The sequence below is a fragment of the Cimex lectularius genome, unplaced genomic scaffold (genome assembly GCF_000648675.2).
Source record: "Cimex lectularius strain Harlan isolate CLEC.00 unplaced genomic scaffold, Clec_2.1 scaffold29, whole genome shotgun sequence".
Classification (NCBI taxonomy): domain Eukaryota; kingdom Metazoa; phylum Arthropoda; class Insecta; order Hemiptera; family Cimicidae; genus Cimex; species Cimex lectularius.
In genome coordinates, this window is record NW_019392675.1 from 496,255 (window position 1) to 515,791 (window position 19,537).

At 33.7% G+C, this 19,537-nt stretch overlaps 3 protein-coding genes across 4 annotated transcripts; 2 read left to right on the forward strand and 1 right to left on the reverse strand.

Annotated features, from left to right (window-relative positions):
• Positions 1 to 5,058: 5,058 nt before the first annotated feature.
• LOC106673671 (growth arrest-specific protein 8) lies at positions 5,059 to 10,220 on the reverse strand. The gene is made up of 9 exons (XM_024225445.1): positions 10,101 to 10,220; positions 6,762 to 7,000; positions 6,579 to 6,696; positions 6,368 to 6,511; positions 6,052 to 6,312; positions 5,804 to 5,971; positions 5,656 to 5,742; positions 5,375 to 5,584; positions 5,059 to 5,314 (listed from the first exon to the last, which is right to left on the reverse strand). The coding sequence occupies exons 1-9, from the start codon at positions 10,101 to 10,103 to the stop codon at positions 5,135 to 5,137; spliced, it is 1,410 nt and encodes a 469-aa protein (XP_024081213.1). The 5' UTR covers positions 10,104 to 10,220; the 3' UTR covers positions 5,059 to 5,134.
• A 163-nt stretch (positions 10,221 to 10,383) lies between these two features.
• Positions 10,384 to 18,964, forward strand: LOC106661939 (PRADC1-like protein). 2 transcript variants are annotated; one of them, XM_014385705.2, is made up of 5 exons: positions 10,384 to 10,696; positions 14,304 to 14,437; positions 14,507 to 14,622; positions 18,531 to 18,695; positions 18,759 to 18,964. In XM_014385705.2, exons 1-5 carry the CDS (start codon positions 10,630 to 10,632, stop codon positions 18,877 to 18,879), a joined length of 603 nt encoding a protein of 200 aa, XP_014241191.1. In that variant the 5' UTR covers positions 10,384 to 10,629; the 3' UTR covers positions 18,880 to 18,964. The 2 variants fall into 2 exon arrangements, with proteins under 2 accessions (XP_014241191.1, XP_014241190.1); XM_014385704.2 differs by having other exon boundaries at positions 10,388 to 10,696; positions 14,301 to 14,437.
• LOC106661938 (spindle assembly abnormal protein 6 homolog) lies at positions 10,703 to 12,716 on the forward strand. Its single transcript, XM_014385703.2, has one exon. It carries the CDS (start codon positions 10,827 to 10,829, stop codon positions 12,660 to 12,662), a length of 1,836 nt encoding a protein of 611 aa, XP_014241189.1. The 5' UTR covers positions 10,703 to 10,826; the 3' UTR covers positions 12,663 to 12,716.
• Positions 18,965 to 19,537: the final 573 nt, after the last annotated feature.

A 19,537-nucleotide genomic window follows, 5' to 3' on the forward strand; every position in this document is an offset into this window, starting at 1 on the left:
GAGAGAGAGAGAAAGAGTGAGAGAGACAGAGAGAGAGACAGAGAGAGAGAGAGAGAGAGAGAGAGAGAGAGAGAGAGAGAGAGAGAGAGAGAGCCGACACCGACAAACACACACACACACAAACACACAAACTTACGCAAAAGAAACATGACTACATATATAAAAAATTATAGCGAGGGCAGGAAAGAGTAGAGTGACACTAGTCTCCTTCAAGTCAACTATTTAAAAAATTTATCTCTTCCCTTGAGAAAGCTTTAAAATATTAATTTATTATCACATGCTACAATGTATAAAGATTGTTTGTAATTGTTCTTCTTTATGTTCCTTTATAGCACACAGAAAACCTTATTATTAATATTAATTAATCGCGAGTGTAAAAATATCGAGGGACTTGTTACACCACCTTGTGAAACACCATATAGAATCCAATGCCATATAGAACCAGACTGTGCAAAAAAAATGCCAAGTTGATATAAAGTATTCAATATCTTTGATCTTTATTGAGATCATGTTCAGGGCCTGGAATTTATAAACATTGTTTAAATTATACATGTAGGATGTGAAAAAATGAATTTATACAATGCTAGAAATTTTAGACTCAATCAGAGTATAAGTGTAATAATAAAATCGTAGGGGCGTCGGTGGCCGCAACGGTTTAGGCGTTGACACGGCGCTCATCACTGTAAGGTAAAGTTCCTGGGTTCGAATCCAGCGGCCCTGCATTCGAACCCGACATACTTATAAATGGGCTTTTTTTCAAAAACACCGGCACCCCGAGGGTTGATATAACCTCTACTGTTGCGAACCCTCGTAAAATAAAAAAAAAATAAAATAAATAAAAAATAAAGTCGTACAATTTAAACAATGTTTATAAGTCCCAGACACTGAAGATGATCTCAATAAAGATCGAAACGTTGGCACGATAAAGAAAATGTTTTTCTAAAACCTACGCCATACCAGGCCGCATCTCACGATCTCAATAATCGTATTCAATATCATTTAAATAAAATATAATATTTTTTAACATATTATATATTGTATTATATACGTTGCATTATACTTTGATATATTTCACCATTTTATTCCTGTTCATATGCAGGGTCACTGGCGATAAGTGTCGAAATTTTCAGGAAAATTTTTACCACCATATGCAACAAAAAACTTCCTATAAACCCCTGTTCAAATCCCAACGGTAAAGAAGTAATTTCAAATTTTGGGTTTTTCTTAATTTTTCGACTTATGTACGCTAAATCGCTTATAAACTTCAGAATTGCTGATTGTACAAAAATCTGGAAGAACGCTAAATTTGCTGTAAGGAAACCTATTTACGTTGCACAATTGATGAAAAATTCTACACGAAAAATTCAGAAAAAACAAAAATGTTGAAATTTGGAATTTAAAAAAAAAAAAGTTGGATTGGCAACTGTTAATAACTACAAACTCCTGGTGCTTTTCAAATTCCCTCAAAAGTTTTCCGTTCAATTAGCTTCGAGCGGTATACCCACCAAAGAACGAGGAAAGACAATTGATGTAGATGAGGAAATTTTGCATTCTGTTAATCGTGAACCCGAAACCAGTACTGTGGTGTTCTACAATGAAGAAGTTGGGATACCTTCCGTCGGAAAGGATTGTACCCTTACCATTTTACGAGGGTGCAAAGTTTGGAACGAAATGACCACCAGCAGTGAGTTGATTTTTTCCTCATCTACATCAATCACCTCGTTCTTCGAGTGAAAGAACCAGTTTCCCTCAGCCTCTGATGAAGTCGTTAGAAGGTGCGATCTGCTGGAACATCTCAATGTGGAAAACGAGTTTGGTATTCTCCCCTTGCAGCAGTAGCATTACCGTTGCAGCAACTAATGAAATGCATATCAGCAAAATGTGCATTAGAAAACAATGACATAATGTAAATCACCAACCTGAGGAAGTTGTCAGCTGATAACATAAAGCAAACTTTTTAAATTCACTGGTTTCGTGGTCCGCTTGACCAATTAATATATTTCTATTAATTCAGGTTTTTAGTTGAGATAAAAAAGTCAGTGTCACGAGCGGGATGCGAATCCACGATCTTTGGCTAGATACGCCGCTGCTCTACCGCTTGAGCTATCGTGACCTCGATCCACTCGGACACCAACTTCCCATCTCGACCCAACCTATATAGATTACACACATTTGAAAAATGGCAAAAAGGAGGGAAAATTCAAAAGGTGGGGGTGTGATGGGAGGTTAGTGTCCGAGGGGATCGAGGTCACGATAGTTCAAGATTCAAGTGGTAGAGCAGCGGCGTATCTAGCCGCAGATCGTGGGTTCGAATCCCGCTCGTGACATTGACTTTTTTATCTCAACTAAAAACCTTAATTAATTGNAAAAAAAACCAAAACCTGAAATTATTTCTTTACCGTCGAGATTTGGACATGGGTTTATAGGAAATTTTTTGTTGCTTATCTGAAATTTTCGACACTTATCGCCAGTCACCATGTATAATACTGTTTTTTCATTTTTGCCAGATTACTTGAATAACATTTGACTTCGTCTTGGTATTAAAATTTTCGATTTGGTCGTTATGTTTATTTTACTCAAATCACAAGAAATGAGGCAGCAAGGCCAGGCGGACCTTATAAAGATCGATTTTGATATAATACATTAACGATGAAAATACCCAGAAGTGCGCAATTAAACAGTTTATTGTTTCGATATTTTAGCTACAATTGTTAATGTACACAAGTTTAAATATATATTAAAAACAATTCGAAATTGAAGTTATCACATTTTGATCGTTGAAGCAGAGATATCGTATGAAATGTAGAAATAAAACGAAGTGGTCTGCTCTACATCAAAGGCCTCATATTACACCACTCACCTTCTACCACGACCGTTTTATCTGGAACTATAATCGTAAACGGGGGTCGGAGGGTGGAAAAAGGAAAGATCAGACATGAGGGAGCGGAATGAGGGGGTAGCTCGGCCAGGTTAATTCTTACACATGTGGCTCCGTCGTAAAAAGGCTGATATTGGAAACTTTTTGGGATTTATATATGTTGTACCGACACCTGGAAGCGGCCTCATCTCATAACCTTAGGGCAATCTCAGATACACGTAGCATTCCGCTGGGTCTTGGTTTCACCTAAACTCATACAATTATTATACAGCCACTAAAACGAAACCCTCTCCTACCAATAACCAGCAAACTTTTTTACTTTTGCCTTATGCCGAAATTCAACTGCCCTCCCCGTATTTATTTCTCAATCTCCATCTCCTCTCCCTTGAGCTGGAGGCGTTTCAAAAAATGCTGATTCCATTGCCAATCGGCTTCTAACAATGGAAATAGAAAATTTGGATGAATTTTGATTTCAATTTGCCATTCTAGATGAAACAGTCCTACATTTTACCACTTCCATAAAAAAAAATCTGAATAAATTGATCGTCCTAATTTTAAAAAAATAAATAAAAAACATTCCAAACAATAATAATTATAAATAAATATAATTCTTGTTTAAATTATTCTGTCGTTGATCACACCATGTACTTTCTCATCATCAAATTCACCCTTTTCCAATTAACTCTTCCTAATTTCAAATAAACCCTTTATTTCCTTAAACAAATCCTTTTTAATTTCAAAATTACCTTTTTTTACTACAAATTAACTCTTTTGAAATTCAAAATTAACTTTTTTAATACAAATTAACTCTTTTGAAATTCAAATTAACCTTTTTTAATTCCAAATTAACCCTTTTATTGCATGAAATTAACACTTTAATGCATTGAATTAACCCTTTATTGATTTAAATTAATCCTAATTTCAAATAATTCCTTTTTAATTTCAAATTAACCCTTTATTGCTTCAAACTAATCCTTTTTAATTTCAAAATGATTTTTTTAAATACAAATTAACTCTTTTGAAATTTAAATTAACCTTTTTTAATTCCAAATTAACCCTTTATTGCATGAAAGTAACACTTTTATGCATAAAATTAACCCTTCATTGATTTAAATTAATCCTTTTTAATTTCAAATTAACTCTTTATTTGCATCAATTTTTTTTTTTAATTTCCAATTGGCATTCAACTTCAAATTAACCCTTTTTCATTTACAATTGACTTTTTCACTTCAAATTCAGCCTTTTAAATTCCAGATTAATGCTTTATTGCATCGAACTAATACTTTTTAATTTCAAATTGAGCTTTTTTTTTCTTCAAATTAATATTAAATTATTAATTACACTAGGCATACTAGAAAAATTAACTACCTGCATCTAATCAACAGCTAAAAAAATATATATATATAAATAAATAAATTAAAAGCAAATTGTTCAAAAATCAAGGAAGGAAAAAGGTCCAAATTAAACACACAAGTTTGTATCGTATAATAAATAAGTTAGACTTTTTGTGACATTAAACCACTGAAAGCATTACATAAACTACACAAACCACGTTAATGTTAAAATCATTGCTGACATATAAAATATACAAAAATACGGAACTGACTATATGTATTTGTTCTAACAATAAAACCAAACCAGTAAAATAATTATTACAAAGTTTTTGCTTTTATTTTTTGAAATTTATAATTTTCTATCAACTTATTTCAACTACATTGCCATCTTTGTGCAGAATTTTTATCCACACCTTCAAACAGTGGTAAAAAAAATGAACATTCATCAATTTTACGTGGGAAAAACCTTGGCTGATCAATTGTCAGTCAAAAGCTAATAATCATTAAAATACTGAATGGTAAAGCATATACTGATCATGTCAATATTGAAATCATCGTGAAACCATGCAATGAAATCTGCAAGGTGATCAGTCTGTATTTTTATCGCATATGATCACTTGGCCCTTCAAATTTGCACTGGTCTTTTGAAACTCATCTAATTTATATATAATTTCCAATTTAAAACTTCTCTCTCTATCTATTTTTTAAAATTATTAAAAACAATTATTTTACCTTACAATTTATTTGGAATTTGTCAATTAATGAATAAAAGGTTTATAATTACTCATAATTTCAAAAAATATATTTTAAAAATTATTTGTAAGATTAATTTATGGTTTATTATTTCACCCGTGAGAAAGATATTTAAGAGATAAAAAAGCTCAGTGAACAACCCAACACAAATTGCACATTAGATTAAATTTTAAGAATCAAATTGATTAAGATTTAATCTGTAAAAGTCGTAAGCGATTGCTTCTTCAGGTATATCGAATATTGCCGCCTTGTTCTTGAAATCCAAAATCAAATCGTTGTGCGCTTTGGCCACCCTGTTAATCTCAAGTTGGAGCATTTCAATTTTTTTCGCTCGTTTTGCCATTATTGCCTTTAAAATTTATTAATATCAGTGCAATTATAATAAAACTTATTTTTAAAAATTTTATACCTGGATTTTTTTATTGGCATTGTTAACAGCGCTTGGTTCGATGTTAGCTTCTGCTATGAGCTGAGCCATGGAGATCTCCTTCTTTTCAAGTTCATCTTCAAGGTCCGTGATCTTTTTCTCGAATATGTTCACCTGAATACCATTTTTCTTTTGGATTTCTGATAGCGCCGTTGTATATTTTTTAGTCATCTCTTCTAGCTGTTCTTCGACCTGCCAATTTTAAAAATGAAAAAAATTCAGGAATTTTCAAAAGAAATAATTTAGAGTAGGGCATATTTCACCTTTTCAATTTGCATCTCATAAGAATCCCTTTGTAAAGTCACATCTTCCAGGTCTTTACAAATTTTAGCATATCTTTTATGAACATTCTAAAATAAGAAAAATATTAAAAATTAATGACAACAATTTATATGAATACAAATTATATACCTTCAAAGAGATTTTGTCTTTTTTATTGTCAATTAGCTGTTTTTCCAGTTCTGCAACTCTCGCTTTAGCTTCTTCAAGAGGTTTAGCAAGCTTCTTATTTTCATCTAGCACTTTGGTCATACTTTCCTTCAACCCCTCATTTTGTTTCATTACATCTCCCATTTCTTCCTTTAAAACAAACAATTTTAAACCATTAAAATATATTCTTGTAAATAAGATTCATGCACTCGTTTGAGTAGAAAACCAACCTTCATCGCAGTTATTACTGCTAAGTTGTTGTCGATTACTCCTGTGTAGTATGTTTTCAGTTCTAAAAGTGCGACTTTATGGCTTGTGTTGAGTTTGTCGATAATTGTATTCTTTCTTTCTTCAGTCTCGGCCAATTCCATTTTATTTTTGAGAGAAAAATGCTCCCTGATTTTTTCGACTCTCTCTTCTGCTTTTATCGCCATCTCTTTTATTTTCTCCATAAATTCTTCTCTGATTCCATACACCTCTTCCGTGTGTTTCTGCAAATCGAGAGTTTTTTTATGAGGAAATTAATGTTTGTTTGTTTCTAATTACAAGATAAATCTCTCTTATTTTCTCCTCGTGGGTTAACTGCTCATCAACAATTTTTTTCTGCAGTTCTTCCTTTTCTTGATTGAGACGAGCTTCTTGTTTCTGGTATTCCTCTTGTGCCATTCTAAGAGAAACCATGCTTTCAGCCTAAATTGAACTGTTTCATTTACTTATTTACTTGCAAGTGTTAAACAAAAAATAAAAATTTCATTACTTTCACTTCAGTGAGATGGCATTGATGTTCGTACATAAGATGTTTAACTTTTTCATTAAATTCTTTCAATTCCGTCTGATGTTTTTCTTCTGCTTCTTCCAAAGCACGGTCTTTATTTCTAAAAACAAAACAATTCAATAAGAAATCAACATTAAGAAAACTTTTTATTGCCAATCCGATAACCTCAGTTCAGCTTTGTTTTCTTCTTGCTGCTGTCTTGTAATCTCCCAAAATGTCCTGATTTTATCTCGTTCCAGCTGAAAAAAGTTTCTCTCCTCTCGTTCACGTTCGAGTTCATCCCTGATCCTAAGTGTGTACTTCTCGAGATGTTCTCTCGGCATTTCCGTCATAGGAACGCCATCGATGATCCCGCCAGATCCTCTTCCCCCCTTGCTAGCCTTTCCCACCTTCTTCTTTGGACCCTAAATTAATTTATTTTTGATTAAATAAATAAATTACAAGCTAATCTCTAATTTAAAAAATTGGTTTGAAATTTCACCTAACCTGATTAATATCCCAATTATTATAGTGTTTTAAAAAGCCAAGTAAAGTTTGACGAAAAAGTATTAAAAAACTTAAGTCTAAAGTTTATTTATGTAGAACATGTTTAATGATAATGTGCTTCTGGAAGGACCATCCGTGATACAGAGTATATCCAAAATTTCACGCTCTTCGTCGTTATTCAAACTTATTGGTTAAAGTGTGAACATCATGTATGTGTAAAAACGTATGTAGTTCGGTAATTTCTGATCATTCCGGTATCCCTATTCTTGCTAGTTTGTTCATTCAAACATATTTCTAGAACCTTAGAGAATAGGCAGACAAAAATGACGAAACTGCAGGTCCATCTCCATGCAGACCCAATGGAAAAATTTCGCTCTTAGCGAGAAACCTTTGAAGATTTTAGAAGGAATTGATTTATTTATGAAGACTTAAAAATATTTTTTTTTAATGGGTAACTTATTGTCAGAAAATAGAAGTTTATTTTTAAATTGCTATTTTGAGTTTAATGTTAAAAAATTCATTTTTGACTGTGTGTTGGACTTAACACTATTTCCAAAATTTGATCTATTAACTTGCCTATTATGTCTTTTGTTAATCTGTCATTATTGGTGACAAGCGTATGGATTGTACCACATTTTGGTTGTTGTTTTTTTGTTTTTTTATCAACCCTCGGGGTGCCGGTGTTTTTGAAAAAAAACAAAAAACATTTGTAAATATGTCGGGTTCGAATGTAGGGCTACTGGATTTGAACTCAGGACCTTTTCCTCACAGTAATAAGCTCCGTGCCAGTGCCTAAACTGTTGCAGCACCCATTTTGGTACAACTTTTGGATGACCATGGGTACACACCAGTATTTTTTCCTTTTTATATGTAAACCTCTTGATGAAATGTAATTTAGTCAAATGAGTTCATTATTTTTTAACTCACTAATTTTTATTACCTCTTTAACTGCAAATATGTGATTAGAACTAAAATTGTCTAATGAATATACACTGAGAATTGGGGGACTGGGTGGTAAGTGGTTAACGTAGTATTTGCCATACTAGTGGTTCTTGGTTTGAATCCAGACATAGTCCATGGCTAATATGAAAAAATTGCATCTCATAATCCCTAGTCCATTTTAACATGGACTGGATATTTCATGCAGATAAGTCGGTAGTTGAACATTAAGCCCTCCAGTATGACAGGCATTGCATTACTTACTCTGACAATTGTGATTATTAAATCCACCAACCTTTGGCAATTGATTGGTATTGGTATGGTAAATATTAGATGTTTAAATCACAATATATATTGAAAGTAGTCCTAAAAAGTAGAAACTTGCGGGTGATGAACCTGCAATTTTGTCATTACCAATCATCCAGGTCTGCTTGTTCTCACGGAATTGGTCTGTCAGACGTGTTTCGGCATTCGGGCATCTCCCGTGTGTATTTTGCAGGGAAACCAAAATTCTTGGTAATGACCAAATTACAAGTTAGTAGTTTATCTTCTAAAAGTAATTTTCCTTATAAATGATTACACTTCATTGTTTTAGTATTTTAGAAAAAGTAATACTTTGTCTTTTCAAATTAAAACAATAGTTTATTCATTCCGTAATTTGTTGCATCATTTATATAAGAGAATTGTAAAAAAATCAATGCGAGAATAATTAAAAATAAATAAATCTACTTTTTTCAACCTTTAATGTTGTAAAATCAATTATTTTCTATTATTTAAAATACCAGTGTGGAAACATTGCTCCTGAATATTTCAATGGTTTTAGCGATATCTCCTGTTTTTAAATTGTAAAAATTACCTGATAAATAAAATTAATGCATCGCCCATAAATTTTAAGGTATTTAGGTTTATTCATGCTTTGCATACCAAAATAGGTTTAGTTGTACAAATAAAACATTAAAAAATGTCTATTACCAAATTCTGTATATAAAAATAAATAAATAAATTTTAAAAAAATCCTGTGCAGATGAATCTTAGAGATTATTTACAGAAAGTAAAATTTTTAATGGCTTACACAACATGCACAACTTGCTAAATAAAATCTACTATTTTATTATACTTTTAGACTATAAAATCAATTTGTTTTAATTATTTAATGCACCATTGGTGAAAAGCTAGAAAGAAAAATATGCCAAGTAAGGAAGAACTATAAATTGTCGTCCTTGATGGATTTGTACACATCGGTGGACATTTTTCACAAATTTGAACCTACATATAAGAAAACCGTAAACAATCCTCTGCAGATGAAATTTAGAGATTTGTACTCATCGGTGGATATTTTTCACAAATTTGAACCTTCGTATAAGAAAACCATGAACAATCCTCTGCAGATGAAATTTAGAGATTATTTACAGAAATGACAATTTTTATAGCTCATACAACATGCATAACTTGCAAAATAAAAACTACTTTTTTATTATACTTTTAGAAAATCAAATCAATTTGTTTTAATTTTTTAAAGTACCATTGGTGAATAGCTAGAAAGAAAAATATGCCAAGTAAGGAAGAACTATAAATTATTGTCCTTGATGGCTTTGTATTCATCAGTGAACATTTTTACAAATTTAAACCCATGTATAAGAAAACCGTGAACAATACTCTGCAGATGAAATTTAGAGATTTGTACTCATCAATGGACATTTTTACAAATTTAAACCTATGCATAAAAAAACCATGAACAGTCCTGTGCAGATAAAATTTAGAGATTTGTACTCATCAGTGGATATTTTACAAATTTAAACCTATGCATAACAAAACCATGAACCATGAAATGATGAAATTTAGAAATTATTTACAGAAATGGATTTAATAGATTATACAAATAAATCTAGCTCGCTTCTGCTAAAATAAAATCAATTCGTTTTTAAGTCTCACACAACATGCATAACTAATTAAATAAAAACGACTATTTTCGTATACTTTTAAACAATCAAATCAATTTGCTTTAATTATTTAAAGTGCCATTGGTGAAAAGCTAAACATTGAAATCAAATATCAATGTATTTTAATAATTTGAAGTACCATTGATGAAAAGTTGGTTCCTGGTTGTTTAAATGGATTACTGTTGTTTAGATATCACCAATGGATTCCCTTTAGGACTATGCACAAATTGAAATTTTAACTTTTTCATGAGTTAAGGAATTTTAATTATTTATGTCATATTTTTTTTCAGTGTTGAATTTTAATTTTTTTCTGTATTGTGAATGTAGGAATGAAAAATAAAAATGTAAGGAAGAAGAGAATGGCAGTAAAGCCACGGTGTCATAATTGATAAAAGCGAAACAACTGTTTAAACAAAATTGCTAGAAGTGGGATTAAGAATTCTTTATGTAATGAAAAATAAACGTTGTAAATTTTTTTGGAACGACAAATACGAATCAATTCGTATTTTGTGTTGAGAGCGTTGCCAAGGCGCTAATTATAACGTTATTGAATGAAAAGGTGGGGTAAAAAAAAAGTTCTGCCTTGACCGGCGAAAGAAAATTGTTATTTACTTTACGTTTTATTTAATTGTTAATATGTGTGACCTCAGTCACGAGGAGGAGATCTGATGGAGATTCGTTTTGTTATATTAGAGATATTAATCCTCATTGATTTATGTCGCACAAACTTGCTCGGTAAGTCTCTAGGTTATAATTATTCTCTATTGTTTGTGACTTTGTGTGCTTTGTGTTTGACGGTTTGCCGTGTTCAATTATGAGACTCGCTAGTTGTCCTCGGTAGAAAAAAAATAATAAAAATAAAAAAATGTTCAACAGCGAGGATTCCGGCTGCGTCGATCCTCTATACTCGAAAGTGCAGAGGTTTTTCGTAAAAAGCACATCGTCCGAGGAAAGATCCAGGGATTTGAGGATTGTCGTGGATTTCGCTTCGAGTTTCAGCAAAGTGTCGAAGCAAGTTTTGAACGTTCAGGTCTCGGACGACGAGGACCCTTTTTTCTTCTACTCCCTCGTTTTGACCGAGGACGACTACCAGAGGTTGAAATCCCTGCAAGGCCTGCTGGTCGATTTTGACAATTTCCCATCGCAGGTGATAAGATTGCTCGAGCAATGCAGCCAAGAGGAAGGACACGATTCCAAATTTCATCTTATCCTAGAAGAAGAAAGGAAAGACAATCTGCACACTTATTTAAAAATTGTCGAAGCCAACAACTTCAAACACCTATGCCACCTTACGCTGCAGATCCAGCCCGGGAACGACAGCGACATCAAGAATCTCATGTTGAAAAAGATCAAACACCTTAAAGATCACAATTCTAAAGCTGAAAAACTGATCAGTAGTTTAGAATCGCAACTGCAGCACAAGTCGAAGCAACTCCAGTCCACGGAGGAAAAGCTCCACCAAGTCCAGGAACAGTGGAGAGAGGATAAGATCGCCTTTAAAGCCGAATCGACCAAGGAGATTACAGAAGAGACGGAGAAGTTCAGAAAAAGTCAACTCGACTGGCAGATAAGGTCGCAGAGGGAAAAGGCAGAAATCGAAGAGAAGTATCAAACGATGGTTAAAGACCGAGACGCCGATTTATCCAGGCTGAGGTTGGAAAACCAGATCTTACTGGAAAAACGAGGCACTTCCGATTTGACGATATCCGACCAGGCGAGAAGGTTGGAACAACTCGAGAAAGAACTCATTACTATAAGAAATGATCTCTCTTCGACTAGAAAACACGCCACTAAGCAAGAAAGTGAAAACCACGAGCGTGAGAAAGTAATCCATACTTTAAAAACAAAAATTGCCGTCTTGGAGCAAGAGTTGAAAGACAAAACTATTCTAATGTCAAAACAGCAAGAACTTCTCAACGTCGCCAACGACCAGAAAACCCGCTTAGAAGATGTTATTACAGAAAAAGATAAAAATATACAAAGAAAGCAGTTATCTTTGCAAAATTTATCAGATGAGTTAGTCAAGGCGAATGAAATTATAACAAAAATGCAGAAAGAGTTAGCAGTGATAAATTCAAAAATGCAAATGAGGACTACAATCGCTCTCGAACAGGAAAAAGTCGTAGAATCGCATTTAAAAACAATCACGAGGCTTGAAGAAGCGAATAAAAATTTAGAAAAAAAGATAACATCGAACACAGAAACTGAGTTGTCTCTGAAAACGACTATATCTGAATTAAGAGATTTAATAGAAACAAAAGAGAAAAAGATTAAAGACAACGAGAGAATAATAGATTGGTTGAATAGAAGGTTGACAGAACAGTCCAAGCCGTTGAGTACAAGCCCAGGGACCACGTCCACTCCTTACTCTAGGTTCGGTACGGAAACGACAATTCCACGAGTGCCTTTTACTTCCAGGGCGCCTGCTGTGACTCCAATCGCTTCAGTCGGTTCGACCCAGTTACAACCCCCGACTCCAAGCATATCACACCTCGACCAACACCAAACCCCTATAATTCCGGAAGAAAGTGAAAACACTACGCCCAATCTAACAGGAAATGGAGAGATTAAAGAAAAAGAGGAGAAGAAAAATACGGAACAGAAGCCTATTAAGAAGCAGCCAAAGAAGCCGGCCATCGGATTCAGGAGGGTTCCATTAGGCCAGCCGTCGACTGTACCTTCTTCATATTTTTTAAAATAATAATTTTCAGATTTTTTAAATATTTTTATACCTGTTCAGAATTATAAAGAAAAATATTTTGATACATTTGTTACATCTTGCAAAAATTTATTTTATAAACTATATTTAAACATTTGATTTCTTTTATTTTTGCTCCTGATTGTTTTTAACTAAACCCCCAGCCGTATTATGTTAATTTAACTATTAATAAATTTGTAGTTGGGTTGTTTCCTCGATTATCTGTCAGGTGGGTTTCTGTATGTGTTATTGATTTGTTGACCAGGAGAATTGGATACAATGAAGCTACTGGTTCATCATTTTATAAAACTCAATCCATTATGTACCAATTAACAAATTCTCAGAACTGAAAAGTCGCTTATACATATTTTCCTGATTAATAGAGTGCATAAAGCTGTTTGAACTTATTATTTTAATTTTGACTGTTCTTATCTCTTGGTGGTATAATATATATATACTTAAATAATTGAAACTTGTTTGACCTGAAATTTTAATCGTATTGTCTTGTCCCCTGGGATAACAACCTAAAGACGTAAAGTAGTTTTGTACAGGAAAGAGAGCTTAATGGAATAAGTGTTCCAGTTTAAGGGGTGACACCTATGACTTACAATGTTTTATTTCCAAGTATACAGACTTCTCGTTGTGGAGGTATCGGTCTTGAAGGCGGTGGATCGCTAGAGGCTCTCCTACAAACTCCTCGGGAAGACTCCACCACTGATCAATATTGATGGGTGTCAGGGCATCTGACTCTGACTCTGAATCTGATTTTGGGTCTTAGTCTTGACTACTCATTCTAAACTGAAAACTTTAGACTACCCTACTATTGACTTCAGCTTACTCTCAGACTGGTCCAGGCCTGTTTTTGCTCGCTAGGAGTGACCTTGGGGTCAGGAACCTTGTAAGGCGAACCCCGGGTCCTCACTGGTGAGATTGTGTATGAGACCTGGTCTCATGAGCCTCGGTTTAGTGGCAGTGCTAAGCCTTGGGTACTGTGTGACAGTACATTAATTAATCTAGCAATAGAAAAAAATAAAGCTTAATCGAGAAGAGCCAGTAACTTGGATGTATAGCCTCAAAATTACACTTGGCAATAACTATGTGATAATATAATTTTATTTTTTTAATTCCTGTTAAAGTGCAACATGCATGATCAGAGGTCATCCTATGGTCTGCTTATTGTCGATACCTATGTCTGTCAGACATGTTTCAGCATTTCCCTATTTTTACCGATAGGTGTATCCGTTATTTTATCAATTGTGTATAATGAGTAAAAGGATCTCCAGTGAGGTCACAACACCTCACAACAACCGGTGTTGTGACTTCACTGAAGATCCTTTTACTCAAGTTGTTCAACAAGCTGGTCCATACATCATCTCATCTTTAATTGTGTATAAGTTTTTTAGCAAACGACAAAATAACAGTCTAACCACTGAAAAAGGATAAAACACATCCGACAGACAAAACTGGTGAGATTCTGAGCAGGTTAGGATGATCAGGTTCAATCAATTTTGTACTCAAACATCCTTCGAATTTTCTAAATTTAAAAATTAAGCGATAACGGAAAAACCTTGAATAGTTACACTTTCAGGTACATATCTAAAATATAATAATATTAAACAGTTATATTTAATTTGTTTTTAGAAGATTTCGACTCTAAATGGAACGGAGGTAGTAACCTTGAAATTATAGGCGAAGATATATTTTTTGAAATATTGGAACCAGAGAGCTTGAGATACACTTACAGAACCCGTCCGGCCAAAAATTTTGGCGCTCCTTTTGTAAGTAAGCCTTAAAGAAGACACATTGAAAAACATGTACAAATAAATAAAAAAAACTTATGCTTCTAGACTCCTGCCTTGCAATCTAACAAAATAAAATTGGTTCCTGTAGAGCCAGCAAATGGTTGTTCACAAATCATAAATGTGGACTATGTTTACGGAAATGTCGCTTTGATTGAAAGGGGGTAAGAGTTCATTTATTTATAAAAACCTTTTTTGTACATTCTCATCATGCATTTATAAATCGTTTAAATCATCCTATTGAATTAAAAGAAAACCACTTTTCAACCTTTGAGATGTATCAAATTTCATAAGCTGTAATATAATAAAAAAGAAATCATTATTCAAGATTAAGCTTAATCACATAAATCTATGCACAGATTTGCATTGCAGTAAAACCAAATTAAATGAGTAGAATTTGTAAAACTGAAAATTTTAACAAAACATCTTGAATATTAATATATATTCCAATTAATTATTCTTTTTATCTAAGGTTTTTGGTTGAGTGGTTGAGATGAAAAATCTTAGATAAAAAGAATAATAATTAATTGGAATTATTAATATGGTCAATTAATTAAGGTTTTTAGTTGAGATGAAAAAAAGTTAATGGCACGAGAGGGATTCGAACCCATGATCTCCAGCTAGATACGCCGCTGCTCTACCACTTGAGCTATCGTAACTCGATCCACTCGGACATCAACTTCCTATCTCAACCCCACCTTATGAGTTTTCCCTCCTTTTTGCCATTTTTCATGTCAACTAAAAACCTCAATTAATTGTAATGTATTAATTGGTCAAGCGGACCACAAAATTAGTGAATTTAATGAATTAAAATGAAGTACACTTCACTAAAGCTCTCCGTGGCCATTTCATTTGTCGTCGGGAATCCAATCCGATTACACGACATTTCAAATATGGCAAAAAGGAGGGAAAATTCAAAAAGGTGGGGTTGAGATAGGAAGTTGATGTCCAAGTGGATCGAGGTCTCGATAGCTCAAGTGGTAGAGCAGCGGCGTTTCTTGCCGAAGATCGTGGGTTCGAATGCCGCTCGTGCCATTAACTTTTTCATCTCAACTAAAAACCTTAATTAATTGTAAAGATCGAAACATTGGCACGGTAAAGAAAATGTTTTTCTGAAACCTACGTCACACCAGACCGCATCTCACAATCTCCGAATAATCATTGACTAACAGTCACTAAACACCACACTTTAATTTCAACTAAATCAACCAATATATTATTGTTAGCTGGATAAAACAAAATAGAAAATACAAACCAAAAACAATCAAATGTTATCCTCATTTTAATAACAAATTTACTTAAGAATAGAAAATACGAAGATTACTTATTTTGTAAACAAACATCTTTTTTCAAATCAAATTGTATTCTTTTTAACCATGGAAAGAACCAGACATTCGCAATATTATTGTGGGAATGAGTCATCGAGGTCACCGGGAAGTGGATATCGCAGAGGCAGTTGGCGTTTCTCAGAGCATGTTCTCCCGGGCTTTAGGATTCCGAGAGACTGGAAGTGCCAATAGGATCTCAGAGCATTACAATGCTAAAGGAGGACAGAAATATTATCATTGCTGTAAGGTCGAACTCTTTCCTTAGTGCCTGCCAGATCCTAAGTGAAGTACAAGATGTTTTGGCAAGGCCTTTATTAACATAAATGATTCGAAATCATGTCTGAGAAGTTGGCTTCACATCGTATGCCCCGTTGAGTCGGCGTACAGCAACAGCAACTTAGAAGAATATCGTTCAGCGAGTTCGTAGAAGAGAACACCAATTGGATTGCTGTTACGTTTACTGATGTGTCAAGTTTCTGTCTGTACAGTGATAGCAGGCCCCAAAGAGTCTACTGAGAATGAGGGATGCATGCAATGCCCCAGTTTGGAGGAGACAGTGTACTGGAGGACAGCTTGAAAAACTCAACGTTTTTTCATTAGAAAGTTATTTGCCCTTCCCAAAACCACCCTGAATTTTATGATTTATTTAGAGACTAAAGTTGACCAGTTTTTTTTTTTATATACCTTCAAACTTCATTTTAATTATATCTTTAAACTCTTGAAACATCCTGATTACCGTATTTCCAAAATAGTAGCCCTGGAAGTCGTTAGTCGTGGTGCATTGTGGTTTGAACGTTGGAATAGCATGTGTAGGGATCTATCATGTGACTCATCATTTTCTATAAATAACTTGAATGATTGAATGATTGCAGTTTAAGGAAATTATAACAAAACTGAGTGTCAATTTCAGTGAAGAACTTCGTGAACAAGTCAGATCAACCTCGCGCTTTCTATTCTATAAGGAACTTTACCAAAATGATTTTAATATGTTTAACCTATCTAAGGACAGGTCTAAAGGTTTGTCATTGGTCGAGTTAAGGTGGATATTCAAAATCAGAGGGGACCTCCTTTATCTCAATGGTGCACCTTTTCGGGCTAGAGAAAATGTGATTTGTTCATTATGCAATGACCAGGTTCAAGAAGACATAGTACATTTTATTGCAAAATGCACTATCCTATCAGAGATTCGGCTTCTGCATCTAAATTTTGCTAAATTGAATGTGACACAGGTTATTGACTTACTGCTTAATGATTACAAAAATTTAATCAAATATGCTCGCCATGCCTGGCACTATCACCAAGAGTTAATATTACAATTTAATTTTTGAAGATTTTAAAGCCTTGTCATTCTAAATTGCTGGCCCAAATAATTTATATATCTATACTTGTTGTAAAATAAACAAAGAACAAAAATTATTGTTTATAATGTATGTTAGTAATTAATGTAATTATTAAAAATTAAATTATCAATTGTAATATTTATTTAAGGATTAATTGTTTTTTCTTTTTTTCTTTTGTACTTTTTTCTCTGTGTCGACCAAAAATTTAAGTCAAATGAAAATCGACCTCCGGCAGACGGACCCTCCATGACGTAATTTTACTTTAAATTATATATTATGTAATGTTTATAACTTTTCTTTTTTGCAATAAAGTATTATTATTATTAATTAAGGTTTTTAGTTGAGATGAAAAAAAATTAGTTAATGGCACGAGCGGGATTCGAACCCACGATCTTCGGCTAGTTACGCCGCTGCTCTACCACTTGAGCTATCGTGACCTCGATCCACTTGGACATCAACTTCCTATCTCAACACCACCTTATGAGTTTTCCCTCCTTTTTGCCATTTTTCAACTAAAAACCTTAATTAATTGTAATGAATTAATTGGTCAAGCGGACCATGAAATTAGTGAAATTATTATTATATTATTACTGGAGGACAAACGAGTTGAAGGCAACCTCACCCCTGACCATTATGTCCAAGAAGTTATCTAACATCCTTCAAACGAGGGATCTCATTGGCAGGGATTTTCAATTTCTGGATGACAATGCCAGACTTCATAGAGGCAGAGTTGTTCATCAATGTTCAGAAAACCTGGAAATTTAGTCCCCAGACCTCAATCCCATTGAGCACACGCGGAATGCTTTGCAGAGAAAGCTTTTCGATCACAATCTGCAGCCAGTTGACCTGGAACAACTGAGTGCAGTGTTGTAACATTTATGGAGTGAAATTTCTTATGAAATTAGTGACAAACTTATTAACAGTATAACAAACAGTGCCTTGAGGTTTTAGCTAACAGCGGATATTATACAAGGTCTTATTTAAAAAAAAATTATTGTGTCCAACCTTTTATTTTGTTATTTTTCAAAATCTCTTTATTACATTTTCTTTCAGTAAAAACAATAATTTCTAATAAATTTTAATGCAATTTACAATAAAAAATAAATTAAAAATGGAGGAAAAGTAAACGCTACAAAATTGGCAATATCCCTTTTCATTTTTAAGCAATTTGTGTATTTGATTCATGCTGAACCTAAACTGGGTCAATTATTGAGTCCATCTTCACTCAACGGTTTGTTGCACTATTCAAACATGTTTCTGTGTTCTCACTGAAGATGGCACAATGCCGAAACGTGTTTGAGTTCAGCGTACCCGCAAGTGAAGATGGACCTAAGTTACCTCTTGCAGACCAACAACCAGCATCAACACATATTCGATTTCACACGCTCACTTTACAAATTGCAGCAGTTGCTCGTTTTTGAGCAAGACTTCATATGCCGAAAAAGCAGGTGCAAAGGCTGTAATCATAGCGGATAATGTCGACAGTGAAGAATTTTACACTGAAATGATCGACGATGATAGCGGCCTGCATGTTAAGATCCCGGCTACATTTTTGTTAGGAAAGAACGGGTAAAATACAATTATGTACTACCATGTATAGCATAATAATAATATATATTTTCTTTTTTTTAGTTTCATTATTAGAAGAACTCTACAAAAGCTCAACATGAAATTTGCAGTGATAAATATACCAGTCAATGTTACTTACGTGCCTTTAAATCAGTGGAAACAGCCTCCATGGCTTACTTGGTGATAATAAAATGTGATTTTCATACAAAGTATTTATATATTGTATCATATTTAATAAAACGAATAAAACTTATATTTTTTACTATGAACCAGAAAGACATAGATGATGTTTGAACTGGAGTTGAATCCCTTCCATTTATTGTAAAACAAATGGCAAAACTCATGGGATTGATAGGGCTGTTTAGCTGTATGAGAAAACTGACTCAACCTATGTATAATCAATGATGAGCGCACTNACGACAAATGAAATGGCCACGGAGAGCTTTAGTGAAGTATACTTCATTTTTAATCATTAAATTCACTAATTTTGTGGTCCGCTTAGTATATTAATTGGTCAAGCAAAGATCGTGGGTTCGAATCCCGCTCGTGCCATTGACTTTTTTATCTCAACTAAAAACCTTAATTAATTGTATTATTTTTAAATGTGAAATAACTGCTTAATGGAGACAACCTACAAAGGAATCCAGGGAAAACTGCTTCTTAAGAGTCAATTGAATTGAACTAAGGAACTAGAAAAAGTACAATAAGCCAAAAGGTTTCAGTTCTTGTGGATTATTGCTCCTTTGTATCCTCCTCCTCATTGCATCAGTTAATTGTGAACCGATTCTGGAATGGAGAAGCCTGTTGTTTTTTGTCGCCATGTCAGATTTCCATCCAAGTAG